Source organism: Meriones unguiculatus, chromosome 1, assembly GCF_030254825.1.
Source record: "Meriones unguiculatus strain TT.TT164.6M chromosome 1, Bangor_MerUng_6.1, whole genome shotgun sequence".
NCBI lineage: Eukaryota > Metazoa > Chordata > Mammalia > Rodentia > Muridae > Meriones > Meriones unguiculatus.
In genome coordinates this window covers 146,122,071-146,141,344 of record NC_083349.1, presented here as the reverse complement: position 1 = coordinate 146,141,344, position 19,274 = coordinate 146,122,071, and the positions used below count along the sequence as shown (strand labels likewise).

Genomic DNA, 19,274 nt, shown 5'->3' with positions numbered 1-19,274 from the left:
ATCATGGACTTTAGAAGGAAAACTCCAACGTCCCTACAGCTTATATCACATACTGACCCTCACACACTGATAGTGGCAGACTTCAATACTTCACACTAGCCAATAGACAGGTCATCCAGACAACAACTGAACAGAAATGTGGGAGCTAACTAAGCTTATAATCCAAATGGCTCTAATAGATATTTACAGAACATTTCACCAAAACACAAAAGAATATAACTACGTCTCACCGGCTAATGGGAACTTCCTCAAAATTTGACCCCATCCTTGTACACAAAGCAAGTTTCAACAGATAAGAGCAAATCGAACTAACACACTGCATTCTGTTTGACCACTGTTGATTAAAGCTGTGTATCAATAACAACAGAAAGCTTAAAACTCATGAAAACTAGACAACTCTTCACTGAATGAAAAATGGGCCAAGACAAAACTTAAGACTTTCTAAAATTGAATAAAAGTGATACCCAAACTTGTAGAACACAATGAAGGCCATTCTAAGAGGCAAGTTAATAGCACTAAGTGCCTACATAAAAATTTTGGAGGGACTCATAGTAGCAACTTAAAAGAACACCTGAGAGCTCTAGAATAAAAAGAAGTAAGCACAGCCAAAAGAAAGTAAATAGCAAGAAACAATCAAACTCAGGGCTGAAATCAATGAAAACAAACAATACAAAGAATCAAAGAAACCAAAAGTTGGCTCTTTGAGAATATCAGTAAGATTGACAAACCCTTATGCAAATTAACTATAAGGTGAAGAAAGACTATTCAACTTAGTAAATTTAGGGGGGAAAAAAAGGAGGATATAACAACAGATAATGAGGAAATCCAGAAAATTCTAAGAACATACTACACTCCACTAAACTGAAAAACTTACAGAAAATGGATAATATTCTTGATATATTCCACTGACCAAAATTAAATCAAGATCACATAAGCAATTTAATCAGACCTATAACCCCCAGTGAAATAGAAACAGTCATTATTCTCTCTACCAAAAAAAGCCAAGGGTCCAATGGTTTCAACACAGAATTCTACCAGACTTTCAAAGAAGAGTTAATATCATTTCCCTCATTATTCCATAGAATAGAAACAGAAATAACATTGCCAAATTAATTTTACAAGGCCATTATTACCCTAAAACCCAAACCATATAAAGATCCAACAATGAAAGAGAATTACAGACCAATATCCCTTAAAAACATAGATGTAAAAGTGCTCAATAAAATATTTGCAAACTGAATCCAAGAAGATAGCAAAAAAGATCATCTACTATGATCAAGTAAGCTTCATCCCAGAGATGCAGGAATGATTCAAAATATGCAAATCTATTAATGTAATCCACCATATAAGCAAACTGAAAAAAATAATGCACATGATCATCTAATCAGATGAAGACACGGCCTTTGACAATATCCAACACACCTTCATAATTAAAGTCCTAGAGAGATTAGGGATGCAAGGGATATACCTCAACATAATAAAGGCAATGTACAGAAAACATAGCCAACATCAACTTAAATGGAGATAATCTCAAAGCAACTTCACTAAAATCAGGAGCAAGACAAGGTTTTCCACTGTCTCCAAGCCTATTCAATATAATACAAGAAGTCTTACCTAGAGAAATAAGACAACTGAAAGATATCAAGGTGTAGGCTTGGATTTTTCACCAAACCTACTTTATTTAGGGTTCTTAAAACACCTTCACCTCCCTTCCAAAACCTCCTCCCACCCCTGACCTTAGACAGAAGATTAGTAGGGGAAAGGGCTGTAGACTTCTTTTATGTACTTCCTGCTGATTAGGGTTGATGGGTCTTTACCAAACTAGGTCATGAGAATTCCAGCAGTCCAGTCCAAAGGCCAACACCAAGCAGCAACAGGAATGAGCACAAGTCAGTGAAAGACACAAGATTCAGTTGGATTGCCCAAGAAGTTCTCTGAAATGTTTCTCTCTACGAAGTCAAGTGTTGAAGCTCGAAGGTCAGCATAGTGATGTCTATGTAAAAAGTGATGTCTCACTGTGGGTGGGCCTCTATATATCCCCTCTCCTCCGCCCAAAGATGTTCTCAGCTGGCCAAAGTCGTGCCCCTCGCATGAGAGAGCTCACAGCAAAACATCACATGCCCAGCTTGCAGCAAAGCATCACATGATAAAACTGAGTCTTCTAGGAAACCAGAAACTTCATCAAAGAGATGGATACAAATTAGAAAAAAAAAAAAAATCAAAGTATTATTATTTGCAGATGATATGTTAGTATACATAATTGAACCAAAAAGGAAAAAAAAAAACAGGAAATGCCTACACCTGATAAACATCGTCAACAAAGTAGATGGATACAAAATTAACTCACAAAAATCAGTAGCCCTCTTATATGCAAATGGTTTGAGAAAAAAATAAGAGAAACAACACCTTTCACAATTGCCTCAAATAATATAAACTATCTTGTGGTATCTATTACCAAGCAAGTGAAAGACTTGTATAATAAAAACTTCAAGTCACTGAAGAAAGAAATTGAAGACGGTATCAGAAGACAGAAGGATCTCCCATGCTCATAGGTCAGTGGGATTAACACAGTGAAAATGCCAAATCTGCCAAAAGCAATCTATGGATTCCTTGCAATTCCCATGAAAATCCTTCACAGATCTTGAACACAGTTCTTCACAGATCTTGAAAAAACTATTTTCAGCTTCATATGGAAACACAGAAGATCCAGGGTAGCTAAAACATTCTTGAATAATAAAAGAACTGCTAGAGGTTTGACCAACCTGGATTTCAAGTTGTACTGTAAAGCTAGAGTAATAAAAACAGCCATCATGGAGAAGAATCCAAATAGATCGGTACTTATCACCCTGCACAAACTCAACCCCAAATGCATCAAAAGTCTCAACAGATGGCCAGAGACTCTGAACCTGACAGAGGAGCATGCAGGAAATAGCCTTGGGTTCATTGGCTTTCTGAACAGAACACAGCACTAAAATCAACAATTAATAAATGAGCCCACATGAAACTGAGAAGCTCCTGCATGGCAAGGGACCATCATTTCAACAAAGCAGTAGGGTACAAGATGGAAAAAGATTTTCATCAATCCATACCTGGTAGAGAGCTAATACCCAAAATATATAAAGAACGCAAAAACTAGATGAGGTACAGATCTAAACCGAATTTTCAGAAAACACAAATGGCTGAGAAACAATTAAGGAAATGTTCAACATCCTTAGCCATCACAGGAAAGAAAATCAAAACGACCTTGAGATTTTATCTTACGCCTTTCAGAATGGCTAAAATAAAAAAAATAAAAATAAAAACAAGCAAACAGGTAATAGCTTGTATTAGCAAGGATGTGGAGTAAGAGGAATGCTCATACATTGCTCTGAGAAGTGCAAACTCATAGCCAGTGTGGTGGTTCCTCAGGAAGAATTGATCTACATTAAGATCCAACTATACTACTCTTGGGCATATACCCAAAAGATGCTTCATCCTACCACAGAGACACCATGTTCATTGCTGCTTTATTCATAATAATCAGAAATTGGAAACAGTCTACGTCATCAACAGATGGACAATGAAAATGTGATTCATTAACCCAACATAGTATTTCTCAGCTGTTAGAAAGTGAAATCACACCCTGAGATAACCCAGACCCCAAAAGACAAATACAAGATGTGTTTGCTAATATGTGGATGATAGCTTTTAAGCATGTTATAGGCACATCATGATCTGTATAACCACAGAGGTGAGGTATAGATTAAGGGACTAGGGGGAGGGAAGGATTTCCTGAGGAAGTAGATATACAATCATGGAGAGATGAGGGAAAGCAGCTGGAATTGAAGAATTAAAAGGAGAGGAAGAGAGAAGAAGGTTAGGATCCAGAGAAGACAGGGAGGGACAGCTACCACTAAGGACCATATGAAGGGTCATACAGACACCTACTACAGTAAAGGTTTCTTAAAATATATACATCTATGAAAGAAATCTAAATGGAATCACCAATTAACAGGGTAAACAAAGCCCCAACCGGACCTCTCTTGCCACCAAATTAAACCTCTAGTGCCAGGAATTAGTTACAGATAATTGAGTTGTTGACCAAAGAGTCCCCATGGAAAGCCCCAAGCAATTCAAGCTAATGTCAAGGCTATTGATTGCTCTCCACAACCTGACAGACCCCATTGCTGATGACAACACATACACTACGCATCTCACTGAACTAGAAGTAGAACTGGTACCCTGCCCACTACCAGACAAAGCTAACCACCAACCCAGCTCCAAAACCCCTGGTCTACAATGGTGCCCTGTCTGTGTATGTTGGTGCAACAGTGGCACAAGAGTTGTGGGATAACTAACCACTATCTGGTTGGATTTATAGGCCTAGTCCACAGGATGGAACACATGACTAACATTGCTCAGATAGCCACGAACCTGAGGCTAGACAAGCCTTGGACCTAGAGAAAGCAGTGGTTCTCAACCCACATCCTTTGACAAACCTCTATCTCCAAAAATCTTTACAATCAATAATAGTAACAAAATTACAATTATGAAGTAAAGGTACCAACAAAAACAATGTTATGGTTGGGGGTTACCATAACATAAGGAAATGTATTAAAGGGTCACAACATTAGGAAGGTTGAGAACCACTATGCTAAAGGAATGTAGCAATAAAATGACTAATGACTTTCTGCTATACTCCAGAGATCAGTGCCCTGCTCAGCCATCATCAAGAGATGCTTCCGCCTGCAGCAGATGGGAACAAATACAGAGCTCCGTCCAGACTGAGAGACCTTGGAAAACTCAGTCCTAAATGGGAGGTCTCCATCAAACCCCTCCCCTACGGACATAGGAATTCAGAGACTGTGGCAGCATGTGCAGGGTCTACACGGGTCCAAGCCAAGTGGGGTTCCAGTGCTGAGAGGGGAAACAGGCACGTGACCCCATCCCTAAGAAGCTATCTCTAATCAGTAATTGGGAATACATGGTCATCTCCAACGGCGTCCCACTGGGTACACAAACCAGCAGTAAAATTCCAACAGAATGAGTAATATTGTTGATGTTTTGTCTCATGTTTTACTTGGGATTTCCCCCTTACCTTCTTTTATCTATTATGGTTTCTGGTTTCATATTTTTTAAGGGTTTTGTATATTTGTGTGTATATACCTCTACATGTATGTGTTTCTAGTCGACTTTTTCTTCTCTTTGTCTATTTGCTTTTTTTTTTTTAATTCTGGTTTGTCTTGTATTGGTCTGTTCATTTTTTAGGGAAGAAAGTGTGGAAGTGGATGGGTGGGGAAGTGGGGAGCATGAGAGATGAGAGAGGAGAAACCATGATCAAAATAAACTATATAAAAGAATATTTTTAATTTAAAAAGGGGGGAGTAGATTTAAATAGTATGTCTGGTATGTAGTTCAAAGTCTAGCACATATGTTACGTTCCCTAACCCACTCCCACCAGGGTTTCCTCCCATGCTGAGTGACCTGTACCCTTGAATGATAAACGTTCAGACAGAAAAATTATTTCTAAGGTAGAAGCATTTAATAGAATTATAAAAAAATAACTTTCAAAATCAGTTAAGGAATCACGGGTATCTCTTCTCTTCGCATACCCATATTCACACATGATTTCTAGCCATCCTTAAATTAACAGAAGACAAATACAGAATCAAGGTAGTGTGTCAGGAGAAGTGTTGTATTAAAGCTATCAGCCACAGAAAACAGAGAACAGAAAGTGAACTTGTGCAACCATTTCCAACGGCACTGTGCATCAGAAAGTACTTCACTGTGGTAAGCCAGCATCGGGACACTGGAGCAAATCATCAGACGAAGTCAGCCCTTTGCTTGCAGAATCCCCAAGTCTAGTCTTCCTGAAGGGGTAACGACAGAGACACAGCGCTGTGTGAAGTATCAGCCTCAAACTTACTGCAGGACTTCTCTGAACTTCAGATTCTGGCGTAAGAAGATACCTTTCCACAGACTCCTGTAGGTTCTAAGTTAGACCAGGGTTTCCCCTAACTGTAACACTGCTCATACCATCATCTCGATACCACTGTTACTGATGCAGAGGACATTCCCCCCCCATCTCTCAGTCTCAAACGAATATTCTCCATTTTAAAAATCAATCAGCAATTCACTGGGTTCAACATCACCAACAACTGTCACCATTTTGACACTGGTACCGTTTTTAGTAGCTTCTGACATTCTCCTACATGTTTCGGTATACATGACTGAAATGGTGCGATCCGTATTCAAACTAAGACTTGAAAGAAGGGGTAACTAAAGCTTCCCAATTGGGTGTTGATTCTTGAGGGGGACTGCCTTTCCAAGTGAAACGACCTCAGATGGTCCCAGGACTGCTTCTGAGTCTCAGTCCACGGACAGACAACACCATGGGAATACAGTACCTACAATCTCCATCACTCTTTATAGTCAATATACTACACAGTAATGTCTCACAGTTAAAATGCTTTTGGCCATTTCGGTATCTACTCACATAAATATCTGAAGTTTTAATATTCCGATACTGTAAAACATAGCTAAAGAGGCCAGGGCAGGGCCTCTCAAACTTGGCACTAGCGACATGGTGTTTAGCGGAACCTGTAGCCTCTGCCCATTAGATGCCAGTAGCAGCCTACACCCATCTACTCTGACCAACAAAAGTATCTCCACACAATCCCAAATGTCTTCTGGGAGCCCAAACTCCACTTGAGAATCACGGGATGGGAACTTTACTGTGGACAACACTGTAAACTTGGGGCACACAAATAAGACAGGACTCTACACAGTATTACTAACGTGAAGGAGACTAGCAGATCCTCCGCTATTCTGCTTATGCTGGGCAGAGCGTTTATGTCATAGCCTACTGACGCACACTGCTACCGATATGGTCCTATCTTTCTCCTACATTAAACGGGGGTGGTACCGGGGTAGCTAATCCAGCAACCACCTTTACATGAAGTGATGGGGAAAGCTACAGTTTGGTAAGCAGAGGATCAAGAACAGTCAAGGCAGATGCCCTTCTTTCTGAATCCGCAGTCTCTCCTTCTCCACCTGCAAGCGCTCCTTCTCAATCTGCAGCTTCTCGGATTCAAACTTGAGAAACTGCAGCCGATCCTTCTCCAGCTGCAGGCGCTCCCGCTCCAGTTTCAGCTTCTCTGCTTCTATGTCCTGCGGCTGCAGCATGGACTTCTCGCCCGGGCCGAGTTCGCTCTCTAGGGCGGGTTTCTCCGTGCTGGCCAGCTGCAGCCTCCACTTCTCCCTCTCGATCTGCAGCCTCTCCTTCTCCAGCTGCAGCCGCTCGTGCTCCAGGTCCAGGTGCCGCAGCCGCTCCTTCTCCACCTGCAGCCGCTCCTTCTCCACCTGCAGCCTCTCAGCCTCGATATCCAGCCGGCGCTTCTCCAGCTCCAGCTTCTGTTTCTCTATGTTCATGAGCAGATGGGGTTCATCATAGGCGGCTCTGGACGGCGTGGAGTTGAGGGTGAAAAATTCATCGATGTGCGGGAAGTCCGGGAGCTCGCTCTCCCTCCTGGAGTCTGGTATGACTGACGACAACATTTCTTCCTCCTCCTCAATCTCAAACTATGGGAAAAAAAAAAGGCTAATTTAGTATTTGTTTTTACCTCTGACATGGTCAGTTTGCTCCATCATTGATCTTTCTGATTATCATTATTTCGTTTATTCCGTATTTGTGTATATGTATATGTAAATGCAGGTGAATGCTGGCCACAGCACGCTTGCGGAGGTCAGAGAACAATGGTTTTTCTGGAGTCTGCTTTCCCCTTCCACTAGGCTGAACAGGGTCTTTCTTGTTTACCATGAGGCAAACGTCAGGCTGTCTACTCTCCTGGCTCAGCCAGGGGAGTGTGGGGGTTACAGGTGTATTCCACAGCAGTGTTCACGGGCTTGCCATTTACCCTCTGAGCCATCTCCCAGACCCGCATCAATATTTCTTGATGGCTTTCCCTGCTGTCTGAGCACACAAAACTACCTAATCTGAGCTACTGGCATTAAATTACCTGTTACCACTAATGAGTATCACTGAGGTGGGGAAGACAGACGGGAAGGACTCCAGGAGAAGACAGAAGGATTGTTATCTACTGCCTGTTAGCTTCCTCAGCTCACGTGGATCACTGATAAAGAAAACGTGTCCAAGCTGCATACTTACTTCTGGGCTCTGCGGATCCCTTTCTTCCTCTTCCACTTTGACCTCTGTTAGGGACCCGCCTGCATCCCGGAAATCTGCCACATTCTGCCAGTCAAAATTTGCATCATTTCGGAACGCAATTTTTTCATCTATCTCTTCAGTGAGGGAGTCATCTAAATCGGACGTGGGCAGAGGAAACCCAGAGCCAACCAGCTTCATGTTGGCCTTCATTCTCTTCCTCTTCATGAGCGCGCGCCAGTCGAGGTAGCGCCTCTTCACCTCGGTGCCTGTCCTCTGCTCTCCTTCCCCTACAGCGTTGACGCACTGCGCGATCTCCTCCCAGGCCATCCGCTTCATCACGTTGATCGTTGTGTTGAGCTGCTTGGAAAAAATGACTTCTTTCCTTTTGGTGATTTCCTTCAAAAGGGTCTGAGTCTCCTGAACACTAAAATTGCTTTTCCTTTTCCTTTTCAACTGCTTCATTTTTTAAAAAATTCAATGCAGGTTTTAATGGCAAAAAAAGGGGAGCTGTACAAAGTATGTGAAGGGCGTGCTACAAAAATCAAAACCCAGGGACAAGGCCTTGTTGCCTCCTAGTTCAAATCACTGAGGAGAGTTTCGCTTCACGCAGTCGTGGAGCTGGGTTAGACACCTAAAGGAGAAAGGTTAAAAACAAAATCAATCAACCTATACCCCAACAGATTGCAACCCGCGCTGTCCTGCTAATGAAACTGTCTAAATGCAGCCTGATACCACTGGCTAACCTCCATGGCTCAAATAAACTCCAAAATTTGATTTTCCCTCAGTTTACCTGAACACGTCTCTTAAGGATCACAAATTGGCCTTATGTGAAGAGACTTGTGCAGCACGCCGCGAAGAACAGAGCCTTCGGAAACACAATAAAGCACGGCGCAGGGCTAAACTGAATCGGGAAACACCTCTACTAGTTTGAGCCCACGCACAGAATTACAAGTAAATGCTAATTCCCCGTTTTTTAACGTTTAACAACAAAGCATTTTGTTTCCATTTATAGACTTTTGTTCAGTATTTTTTTTTTCTAGCTCCCACGGTCTCTATTCAGCCAACTGTGCACATTTAATAACATCACCAAAAATATGCCCATCATATCTTTTCGTTTCTGCCCATTCCTGTGGAATAACTATCTTCCAAATACCTACTGTCTGAAGAAAGAGGCCAGAGATGACCCTGCAAAAAAAAAAAAAAATCTGTCGGCTTAACGAGTACACAGAAAAAGAACCAAGTTTACAAACCCAAGAAGAACGCAAACCAACTATTTCTAAAATACACTTGCAACATTTCTAAAGAGATTTAATGATAAATGGAAGCACAGTGAAATCAGAATGTATCTTTACAGGCAAGCCTTTTGTGAACAAAATTTAACAAAAGCACACATTAAAACCCTGTGAAAGACAATGTGTACTGTGGTTATGAGAAGATTCTGGAGTTAGACTCCCTGGGCCAGAACACTAGATCTATGACATGAATGGAGGCAAGGACTGGCTTCAGACTCAGAGGTAGGCAGGAAGAGTCCAAAGTTCAGGCCTAGATACACAGTAAAGCTTTTTCTCAAGGGAAAATGCAGCTTGGTGGCAGAGCACTGCTCTGGCATGTGCAAGACCACAGCCCTGAGCTCTCTCTTCAGTCCTGGGGGGTTGGTGAACAGGGGTGGGGAAGAGGAAGATAAGGACAGGAGAGAGGGAATGAAAGCGAACCTGAGACTGCCTAACTGAGGCTTACGTCACTTAACTTCCCCATGTATGATTTTACTTATAAAATGAAAATGTTGCTTAGCAGAGAGACGGCAAATAATATAATTTAGAATAGACAGAAGACTAGACCTGAACACAATAAATAATGTGAATTGTTTGCTGCTACATCAAAGAAAAATTGAAATAATTTTGGCAACAGGACAGCAAGGCCGTAATAATGCTGGTATTGTTCTTGATTTGAGCAACAGGTGTGCAGGTGTATTTAACTCCTAAGTGTTAAATATACATGGCTTCAACTCCACTTTCTGAGATTTTGGCTAGGGACGAGCCAAAAGCACTGAAAACTACAGTATTGGAGCCCACAGATTAGGTCTACCTGTACACGTAGCTGGTCAACTAGAACAGTAAGGCTAACATTATTTCAGTATACACCAAATAATTTCTAATAAGAATTCTTAATTGACTATTTTTACATCTAATATAAGCATGTTTAGGGCACAATTTAATACACTTATAATTAAATTATTTTATTTTATTTTATTTTACTTTACTGAGACAAGAGTCTCCTGTAGCCCAGCTAGCATCAAATTAGCTACATAACTGAGGATGATTTTGAACTTTGAATCCTTCTGCCTCCACTTCTGACGCCTTGGGATTACGGGCATGTTTTATGTAGCGTGTGAAATCAAACCTAGGGCCTCATATATTTTCCTAAGTCCTCTAACAAGTGAACTACATTCCCAGCCGTAGGACACTCATCTGCTGTGTAAAATACGCAAACACACTAATCTATGTGTTATTAAACCTGCCTCACTATAGCACTTCTTGGTAGGCTTTACCGTAGGATACTTGAAAGAATGAGCGAAGGAGCCAACATTTTGCATTTTCCTTCCTCTGCCACCTGTCCCACCACTGAGGAAGTAGAAGAAAGCTCATCTCCTCCAAGGACAATGTCTCCAATACATGGTATTGTGTCTAACAAATAAGAAGTTAAAACAGTATAAAATTAAAAGTTATCCGTAGATGAGAAAGGGAAAACAGAAAAGAGAATTCAAGGAATAAGGAAAATGAAGGCTTCGTGCACATAAAGCTCATACCTCTAAGAAAAAAGAGGACTCAACACAAGACAGTCACATAGTCTTGTGGCCAAATGAAGACCGGGCCACATAATACAACATTTAAGAACTTTGACAAAGTTCAGGGGTGGGGGGATGCCTCTTCAGCAAACGGGCCCCACTACCCTCAGGCAGATTCTACCAACAGCTAAGTCAGCAGAGACACTTTAAAAAGCTAGAACCAGAAATCAGACAGTCTTAAAAAAATGAATGAGAACTGAGCTGACGTTAATCACGCACAAGGCTGCAATGGTAACTGTTCCCAGATCCCTTAGCTGTGTGGGGGAGGGGGAGTCGGCATTAAAAACACAGAGCAAAACACTGTCATTTTTAAGGCAAAAGCATGATCTGAAACACAAATGCTCACTAACAGGGAACACCAAGCCACGTGCAGTAATTGTCACATTCACGTGTAGATACCTGTTAGAACGCTACGATACGAACGTGAACACAGGGGAACAGAACTGCAAAAGGATGGGCCAGCAAGATGACCCGGCGGTCAAAAGCGCTTGCTGCACAAACAGGACTTAAATCTGAGCCCTAAAACCTACGTGCTGGTGGAGAGAGCGGAGTCCAGCGAGCTCTCTCCTGACCCGCTCTAACCCATGTGCGACACAGCCTGCACTGATGTACCCATTAGTAAAGAAAATCTAAAAAATAAAGTGGAGGAGGAAACGCATACGTCCCTCTGCGCACATTCCAAGGCTCGACTGGGAGCGTGCGTCAACACAAAATGTGCCACTTTCTCCAAACTCAGCAGCTCTGCTCAGCTCCGTCGTTGGCTCTAAGACCGGGGAATAAGGCACTTCTGCTTCAGCCACAAAACTGTTCTTAAGCCCAGAGCACATTTTATTTCACTATCAGGTGATCAAAATGAAGTCAGAAATCAAGTCATGAAGGGGTTTTTATTACCCAAATCTTCATTTTCTAAGACTACCATTCTTGGACTCGACCTTCGCACACTGATGTGCGACAGCCGTGCCGTCCAATGCGAACACAAGGAGGTCCACGCGGAGTTCAAAATTTCCCAGTAGTTAAAGTGAAAATTTGAGGTGAAGTTTTAACAACTTACAGGTGTACTGGCTGCTTTTGTGCGTCAACTTGACACAAGCTAGTCTTCAGAGAGAAAGGAAATGCCTCCATGAGCTCCAGCTATAATTAGTAATCAATGGGGAGGAGGGAGCCCATTGTAGGCGGGGCCATCCCTGGGCTGGTGGTCCTGGGTTCTGTAAGAAAACAGGCTGAGCAAGTCACGGGGAGCAAGCCAATAAGCAGCACGCCTCCACAGCCTTTGCATCAGCTCCTGCCTCCGGGTTCCTGCCCTGCTTGAGTTCCTGTCCTGACTTCCTCCAGTGATGGACTAGGATCTGGAAGTGTAAGCTGAATAAACCCATTCCTCCCTAACTTGCTTTTCAGTCATGGTGTTTCTTCACAGTAAAAGAAACTCTGACTAAGACAATATGCGAACCTTTATACTTAATAGTCACTGTAAATGTCATTGACATAAAAATTATAATAAAACTACTTCTTTTCTTAACTCAATATTTAAAACAGTTGTCATCATCACCACCACCATTAATCACCATTATTTTGGCAAAGGCCTTGCTTTGTATTTAGCCCAGGCTGGCCTAAGTACTGGGATAACAAGCATGAGTCACCATGACCAGTTTCCAAGTTTCACGGTATCTTATTTTGTATTCACTGCTTTTCACAGACTGAACAGCATGTATTAGGAGGCTAATAAATGAGGCATATAAACCTACAGTATATCAACATCAATAAAACACCACTTAAGCCCAAGAGTTCAAGGCCATCCTGGGCTACAGAATAAAATCCTATCTCAAGGCAAAAAAAAAAAAAAAAAAGAAAGAAAAAAAGAAAAAGAAAGGAAAGGAAGGAAGGAAGGAAAGAAAGAAAGAAAGAAAGAAAGAAAGAAAGAAAGAAAGAAAAGAAAGAAAGAAAGAAAGACAGGTGTAGAGAAATCAAAGCATGCAGGTAATATATATGCTAATCAATTTCCTTTCAGAGATCGTTAAGAAAGGGATCTGCTATCACAAAGGGCTTACAGTCTAGAAAAGCCAATTTACTTTAGGGGAGAAAAAAAATGCCTAACAGAATGATATAGACGATACTAAGAGATCACATCTACTTTTAAGAAACAACTTTTATTAAGAGTCTTATCTGCTGGAAACTCATCAAATGCAAGCTAAGCTAATTCAGATTAAAAATAATAACTATTTTGAGAACCATACTTTTACAATGGATTTAGACAATTATGCCTACCTCTAGCAGAACTCTTGACTAGAGTTCTGGAATATCCATTGTCAGACCGAGTAAAAAAGTATAAACTAACTGCTTAAAACACTGCCAGAGGAGGCATTCTAAAACACTAGAGAGATAAGCCGACCCTCCCCTGTTCCAGAGCCAGGATAAGCTGACCCCACCCCTGTTACAGAGCCCTGCCTGCACTTCAGCATTTTTGCTCACCTTCCAACAAACATGTATGTGAACACATGCACACAGGCGTAACACATTCACTTCGAGACTGCTCTAAATCCTACAACAGCACAGAAATGCAAGCTATGTTTCGCTGTAAAGCTCCTGGGAGCCATTTCAGAAAAGAAAACAAGTGAAAATGAATTAGAGTTTACCTCAGTATACCTCAAATACTGTTTCAATACATAACTAATTTAAACGATCGAGGTACATTACATTATTTTTATATAAATAAATTATCTCAAACCAGTATTATCTAAACCCAGTGCTGGGACTTAAACCTTTAGTCCCTCATGCATGAAAGCCAAGTTTTCTACCATCGAGTTGTACCCTGACTCTGAACCCAGGATACATTTTATATTTTAGACCTCCCCTTGACTAATCATTTTTATGCTCGACAGTAACACGTGACTATACGCTGCTGTGCTGAACGGCACGGCTCCTGTTGTCACGCTCCCTGTCTTCCCAACACCTGTGGTATCTGCCCTTCTGTCGTGCCAATCAAATTTATCATCAGAAAGCCTTCACCCCGAAATCTGATATCTGAGTGTGTGTATATGTGCACACACCCAGGCATGCGGGCGGGGGCTGAATGTTGAATGTCTTCTTCAATCATTCTCTACCTGTCAGTATTATAATCAATTATTTTGTTAAGGATATGAAAAATCAAAAATGAATACATTACTCCTTCTATCAGGTAGCTTCTATCCTAGTGAAACAGAGACATAAAAAAAGGTACACGGAGCTAGGCATGGTGGCACACACCTTTAATCTCAGCACTCGGGGATGGGGGAGGGGGAAGAGGCAGGAGCATCTCTGTGAGTTCGAGGCCAAGCAGAGGCAGGCAGATCTCTGTGAGTCTGAGGCCAGCCTGGTCTACAAAGCAAGTCCAGGACAGTCAAGGCTACACAGAGAAAACCTATCTTGGGGGAAAAAAAAAAAAAGTGAGACTAGAGTCCAGAAGCTGAAGGCTGTAAACAGATGTTTTTACCGCCCAGGCTCGTGTGTCAATTCTCTCACTTTCTCACTTTGTAGCCCTTTGGTCTCAAGCAAATGAGCTGCTCACACATATTTACTAGTTCATGACTAAGACTAGGATAATACTCGGGGCATTTAAGGATTAGAAGTAACAATTCAACTAACCTTATAATGAGTAAGATACAATGAGCCCACAACAAGTACCAACTACCATTTTTATGTCATAGTTCAGAACTGGACACGATAACTTTTTTTTTTAACTGGATGATTAATCTCCAATACATGAAGATTATTAGAATACTATCAAACTATATTGGGTGTCAAGACTCAGAAATCTTTAATAGGATCCATAAAAGATTTTGAGAAGGAAAGAGCAATTTGGGTCATACACAATAATAGAGTTAATGAGGAACAGAACTCAAAAGGAGTCATGCCAGGAATTAAAGCAAGGAAACTTAACTGAGGCCTAACACCAACTACTAATTAATTAATTAATGTTGGCCTAGTAAGACCCTACACTTTACTGAGAAGTTGTTCTGAAAGAGAAGCACATTAACTGTAAAAGGGCACTTTTTTTTTTCCCAAAAAGGATCTTTCCTCCTATATGGTGGCACTATGACTGAAATAATAGATAAGAGATAAAGTCCTTAATAAAATAATGACTGCTGTTGACAATAGAATGTTACAGCGTAACCACCTTCAGATTTTGCTGCTCTCAAAAGCCAAGGCCATTTTACTAACTGGACTGTTCTAGTGGCATTGTTAAATGGCAAAAACAGCGGCCCTTCAACCTACCAGAATCCATGCGTTTCTCAAACTCCTCAGTAGCTGCTGCCATCTACTTAGCCTTCCCTGCCCAACCCCAACAGTCCCTATGTCTATACATAGAGTTTACAAAGTGACATCCCTTTGTCTCCAGCGGAGCTATGCTGAGCTAGTGATCTATTTCGTTGATAAAATACACTTCACTGCATTTTTAAACTCAGTGGACTTGACAGCAGAACCTGTGATAGCTATTCTTGTTGTCAACTTGACGACATCTGGAATTAACTAAAACCCAAAAATGAAGGACACACCTGTGAGAGATTTTTGCTTAATTTGAAGTAGGAAGATCTACTTTAAGGTAGAAAGACACACCTTTAACCCAGATCATTTGAACTGGGAAAATCCACCTCTAATCTGGGCCATCTCTTCCACTTGACGCTTATATAAGGACACAGAAAAAGGAAGCTTTTGTTCTTTGCCTGCTTGCTCTCACCCATATACTTAGCAAGTCCATTCCTTCGCTGGCAGTACAGCCTGCTTCTCAAGAATCCCAGCATATTCTGAAGACCAGCTGAGGCATTCGGCCTCATGGACCGAGCAACCACTGGATCCTTGGATTTTCCATTCATAGCCAGCCACTGTTGGATTAGCTAGACCTGTAAATCATTCTAATAAGTCCCCCTTTCTATACATACAGATAGAGATTCATTCTAGAAGTTCTGTTACTCTAGAGAACCCTTACTAAAACATAACCCATCTCAGATTTCTGGTCAGTCTTGGCTTAATCCAGGGAAAAACCTTTACCTGAAGCCTTGACACACTGAACATTGGGGCACCAACACAGCCTGAGGCAAAACTGGTTAGCTGCGCTTATAAAAACAAAAGCTAATTTTTTATGAATGTGTCTGTCTTTCTATCACATTCATTCTTTGTGTTCTGGTACCACGTATGAGAAGTTTGGGTTTTTGTCACACACTCCCGAATAAGTTCCTCAAAAAATATTTACTAAGTTCGTACTTTTGAGGCACCATTCATGGTGTTAGGGAGATAACGGGTCCTAACAGATATAACTGCGACATTTCTGATGTCCAGCACTCTCCCCTCTTTGTTTCATCCCGTTCTTACAGCAAGAAACTTAACAGTCACAATCTCGAAATCTCAGACCCCCCTGTCCAAATCAGAGATAACAGCCGTTTTCCTGGGCTTTCATCCCACGAAATGTGTTGGTGACTCCCAGAACCACCAATGACTAAGGACTAAAAGAACTTTCTAGGTTTTACCTAACATAGAACTACGAGATCTGGAAAAAAAGAAAAAAGAAAGAAAGAGAGTGAGAAAGAGAGGACGAAGGAGGGAGGGAGGGAGCGAGCAATTAAACTCACTAAGCAGAGAAGAGGGAACGCATTCCAGATCTACAGACTTGCTTCCACCCCAATCCCACCTCAATCTCATTTCAAGAGCGGCTTCCCTCTCCTCAGCATTCTTACAGGACAATTACTTTTCTTCCTCTAAAACTTGAGGTGGTAAACACAACTGAAGTTTGCTGACGGGTCTCCCGCTCTCAAGTACCACAGTGGGAAGGTGCAGACCAGGCCTCTAGGAACACAGGGATCCCAGTTTGCGTTGGGGGGAGGGGTTAGCACCTGACTCAGGATGCTGCTGCGCCCAACGGGGGTCCAGGCAACTTGGATGGTTACTCTTCCTCTTCGAACTGTCCGCAATAGCCCTACCTAGGTTTCCCTGACTTTTGCAGGAGCTAAGGGCTTCTTCTTTTCACTGGTCAGGCTGTGCGTGGGACTTTTCTCCCAGCCTCAGAATCCTGTGCTCTGCAAAGCTAAGGCCAAAGGCCGCAGCGGCGACGCCCCACGGAGACCCACCCCTGCGGGCGTCTCCCCTGGTCCCTCGAGTTCCCCAGCCCGCATTACTCCGCTACACCCCAACACTCACCTGCGACCCAGCGTCACCATCGTAGGATCGCCCCTAAGGGTGCTGGAAAAGAGATGCTTCATGGAGTCCCCGCCCACCAACTTCTGCCTGGCCCTATTGGCTGAGGTGGCTGCAGCTCATGGGTTGCAGCTAATCCATTTGTCCAGGGGGGATTGCCACTCTGCCTGAAAGCCCGCCCCAGGCCAGGCCTCACAATGGGAATCGAGTCCCAAACCGGTTCCGGGTTAGTGCCCTGGACACCGCCCCGCAGTGATTTTCCTCCCGCTCCATGCTCACTCTTTGTAACGTGGCCCTGTCAATCAAGCGTGCTCTGGCAGAGGATTGGGTCTTGGCGATAGGCTCGCCTCGCGGCTCCGCCTTGTTAGGGCACTGGCGGCTCTATCGCCAAACTCCACCGCTGTCCTTGACCCTCGACGCGTTACAAGGGCAAAGAAAATTGAAGACCCTTGGCTCATCCTCACCCAGCCGCGGACCGCCGCTGACCTCCACCTCTGACACTGCCTTTTCCTTCTTGAATCTTAGAATCCTTTCTTACCCTTGACTTCAAATGAAGCATTTGGCTTGTGGACGGTTTCTTCAGTGTTTTCCATCTTCTCCATCCCCTTATGCCTTGGAGTCTGGGGCCTGCCGTCCATTGGCGTTGTTGCTGCGCTTGGCTTTCCATTGCCTCCAATGTAGGCATCTTCACGTTCTCCCTGAATAAATACTGATACCGTAGCCCACCCTTCAAATCAGAGTCAGACTGAGAAGCAGTTCCTTAGGGAAAGGGTGGCGGACATCTTTCTAATTCCAACATAAAGTGCAAAGTCCTTAGAAGGCTTTTAGAAATCCTAATCCTACTTTTCTCTCAGACTTTCTCAACAAGGTCTGCCTTTTTATTTCCCACAGCTCTTTATTGCTCTGACCTTCTGGACTCCTCAGTGTTTTGGGGACTACTCTGCCTCGCTGTGTTTTCACCCAGCAAGGCTTTTCCCAGGCTTTCCCATGTTCAGAATTCATTTTAGAAATTACTTTCTTAAGTTACCTTTCCTTTCCAGTTACTTCGTTGCTGCTTCATTATCCTTCTGCATTAGAAGGTTTGCCAGATAGGAAGAGATACCAAGTAAAATGTTAAATACCAAGTAAAATAACAATTTCAGTGTGACATTTACTTGTTGATTCTGACAACTCTGCTCAAGTGACATCCCATCACAACCTACATCTTACCCCTGACAGCTCTTTCCTAGTGTAGCAAACCTTCTAGTATGTAATAGGCATTTCATAAAAAGGTGTAAATACACGATAAAATCTTGTATATGAATGACAAATCCTTAATGTTTATTTCTAGGAGAATACCTCCATGAACTAGAAAGTAGTTATGAAATATGTTCTTTGAAGATCAATGATCAGTTTAAGGATTTTGCTTATGGCTATCTTTTTTTAAAAGTCGCATTTGTTATAATTTTGCCTAAATAAAACAAAATTGACTTTCGTCATTTTGGGAAAGGTACAGACGCTTTGGTTTTTGGAATTTTTGAAACAGAATCCTCTTGTGTAGAACAAGCTCTCCTGGACCTTCACAATCCTTCTGCCTCGGGACCACCATAGATACCTGCCCAAAAACTTCCATTCTGTAAAGCAGGAACAAAAGTCCCCACCCCAAAATTCACTGTAGCGAGTGGCCCCTCTCTTTTGGCAGGTCAGCAAATGCTGGATTATCCTAAATGTCCATTGCCTCTTTACTAATGTCCATGGAAGTCTTGAATATACTACATGTATAAGTTAAGTTACTGATTTGTGTTTCACCCAAGCTCATTGTCATTAGGAAGTAAAAACAGTTATTTTCAGCACACACAATACAGATGTTGGCAAGGTCCCAGTTTACCTAGAAAGCTCTCCTGTCTACTTCACCTGTTTACAGTTCTTAAGGGTAAGAGACATGACTGCTCACAAAGTTCTTTGATTTGCTCAACTATAGAAGCAATGCAGTGAATTTTTTTTCCTGTAGAAAGACAGCACAAAGACACAGAAGAAAGGTAGGAAGAAAAGCACTGTGTGATCTATTAATAGGTATTGATTTTTATCTGTCCCCTCAAGACCTGAATTTGTCTTTCCACTGCTTGACATATTGTTTGTTGT

At 42.2% G+C, this 19,274-nt stretch overlaps 1 protein-coding gene across 6 annotated transcripts; it reads right to left on the bottom strand.

Moving 5' to 3' along the window:
- Nucleotides 1-5,499: 5,499 nt before the first annotated feature.
- Nucleotides 5,500-17,309, bottom strand: Msantd4 (Myb/SANT DNA binding domain containing 4 with coiled-coils). 6 transcript variants are annotated; one of them, XM_021644145.2, is made up of 5 exons: nt 17,157-17,309; nt 10,695-10,830; nt 9,300-9,331; nt 8,147-8,777; nt 5,500-7,560 (listed from the first exon to the last, which is right to left on the bottom strand). In XM_021644145.2, exons 4-5 carry the CDS (start codon nt 8,606-8,608, stop codon nt 6,985-6,987), a joined length of 1,038 nt encoding a protein of 345 aa, XP_021499820.1. In that variant the 5' UTR covers nt 8,609-8,777; nt 9,300-9,331; nt 10,695-10,830; nt 17,157-17,309; the 3' UTR covers nt 5,500-6,984. The 6 variants fall into 6 exon arrangements, with proteins under 6 accessions (XP_021499820.1, XP_021499822.1, XP_060224955.1 ...); XM_021644147.2 differs by having other exon boundaries at nt 9,304-9,331; XM_060368972.1 differs by lacking the exon at nt 17,157-17,309 and adding an exon at nt 12,043-12,196 and having other exon boundaries at nt 9,304-9,331.
- Between the last annotated feature and the right edge of the window lie 1,965 nt (nt 17,310-19,274).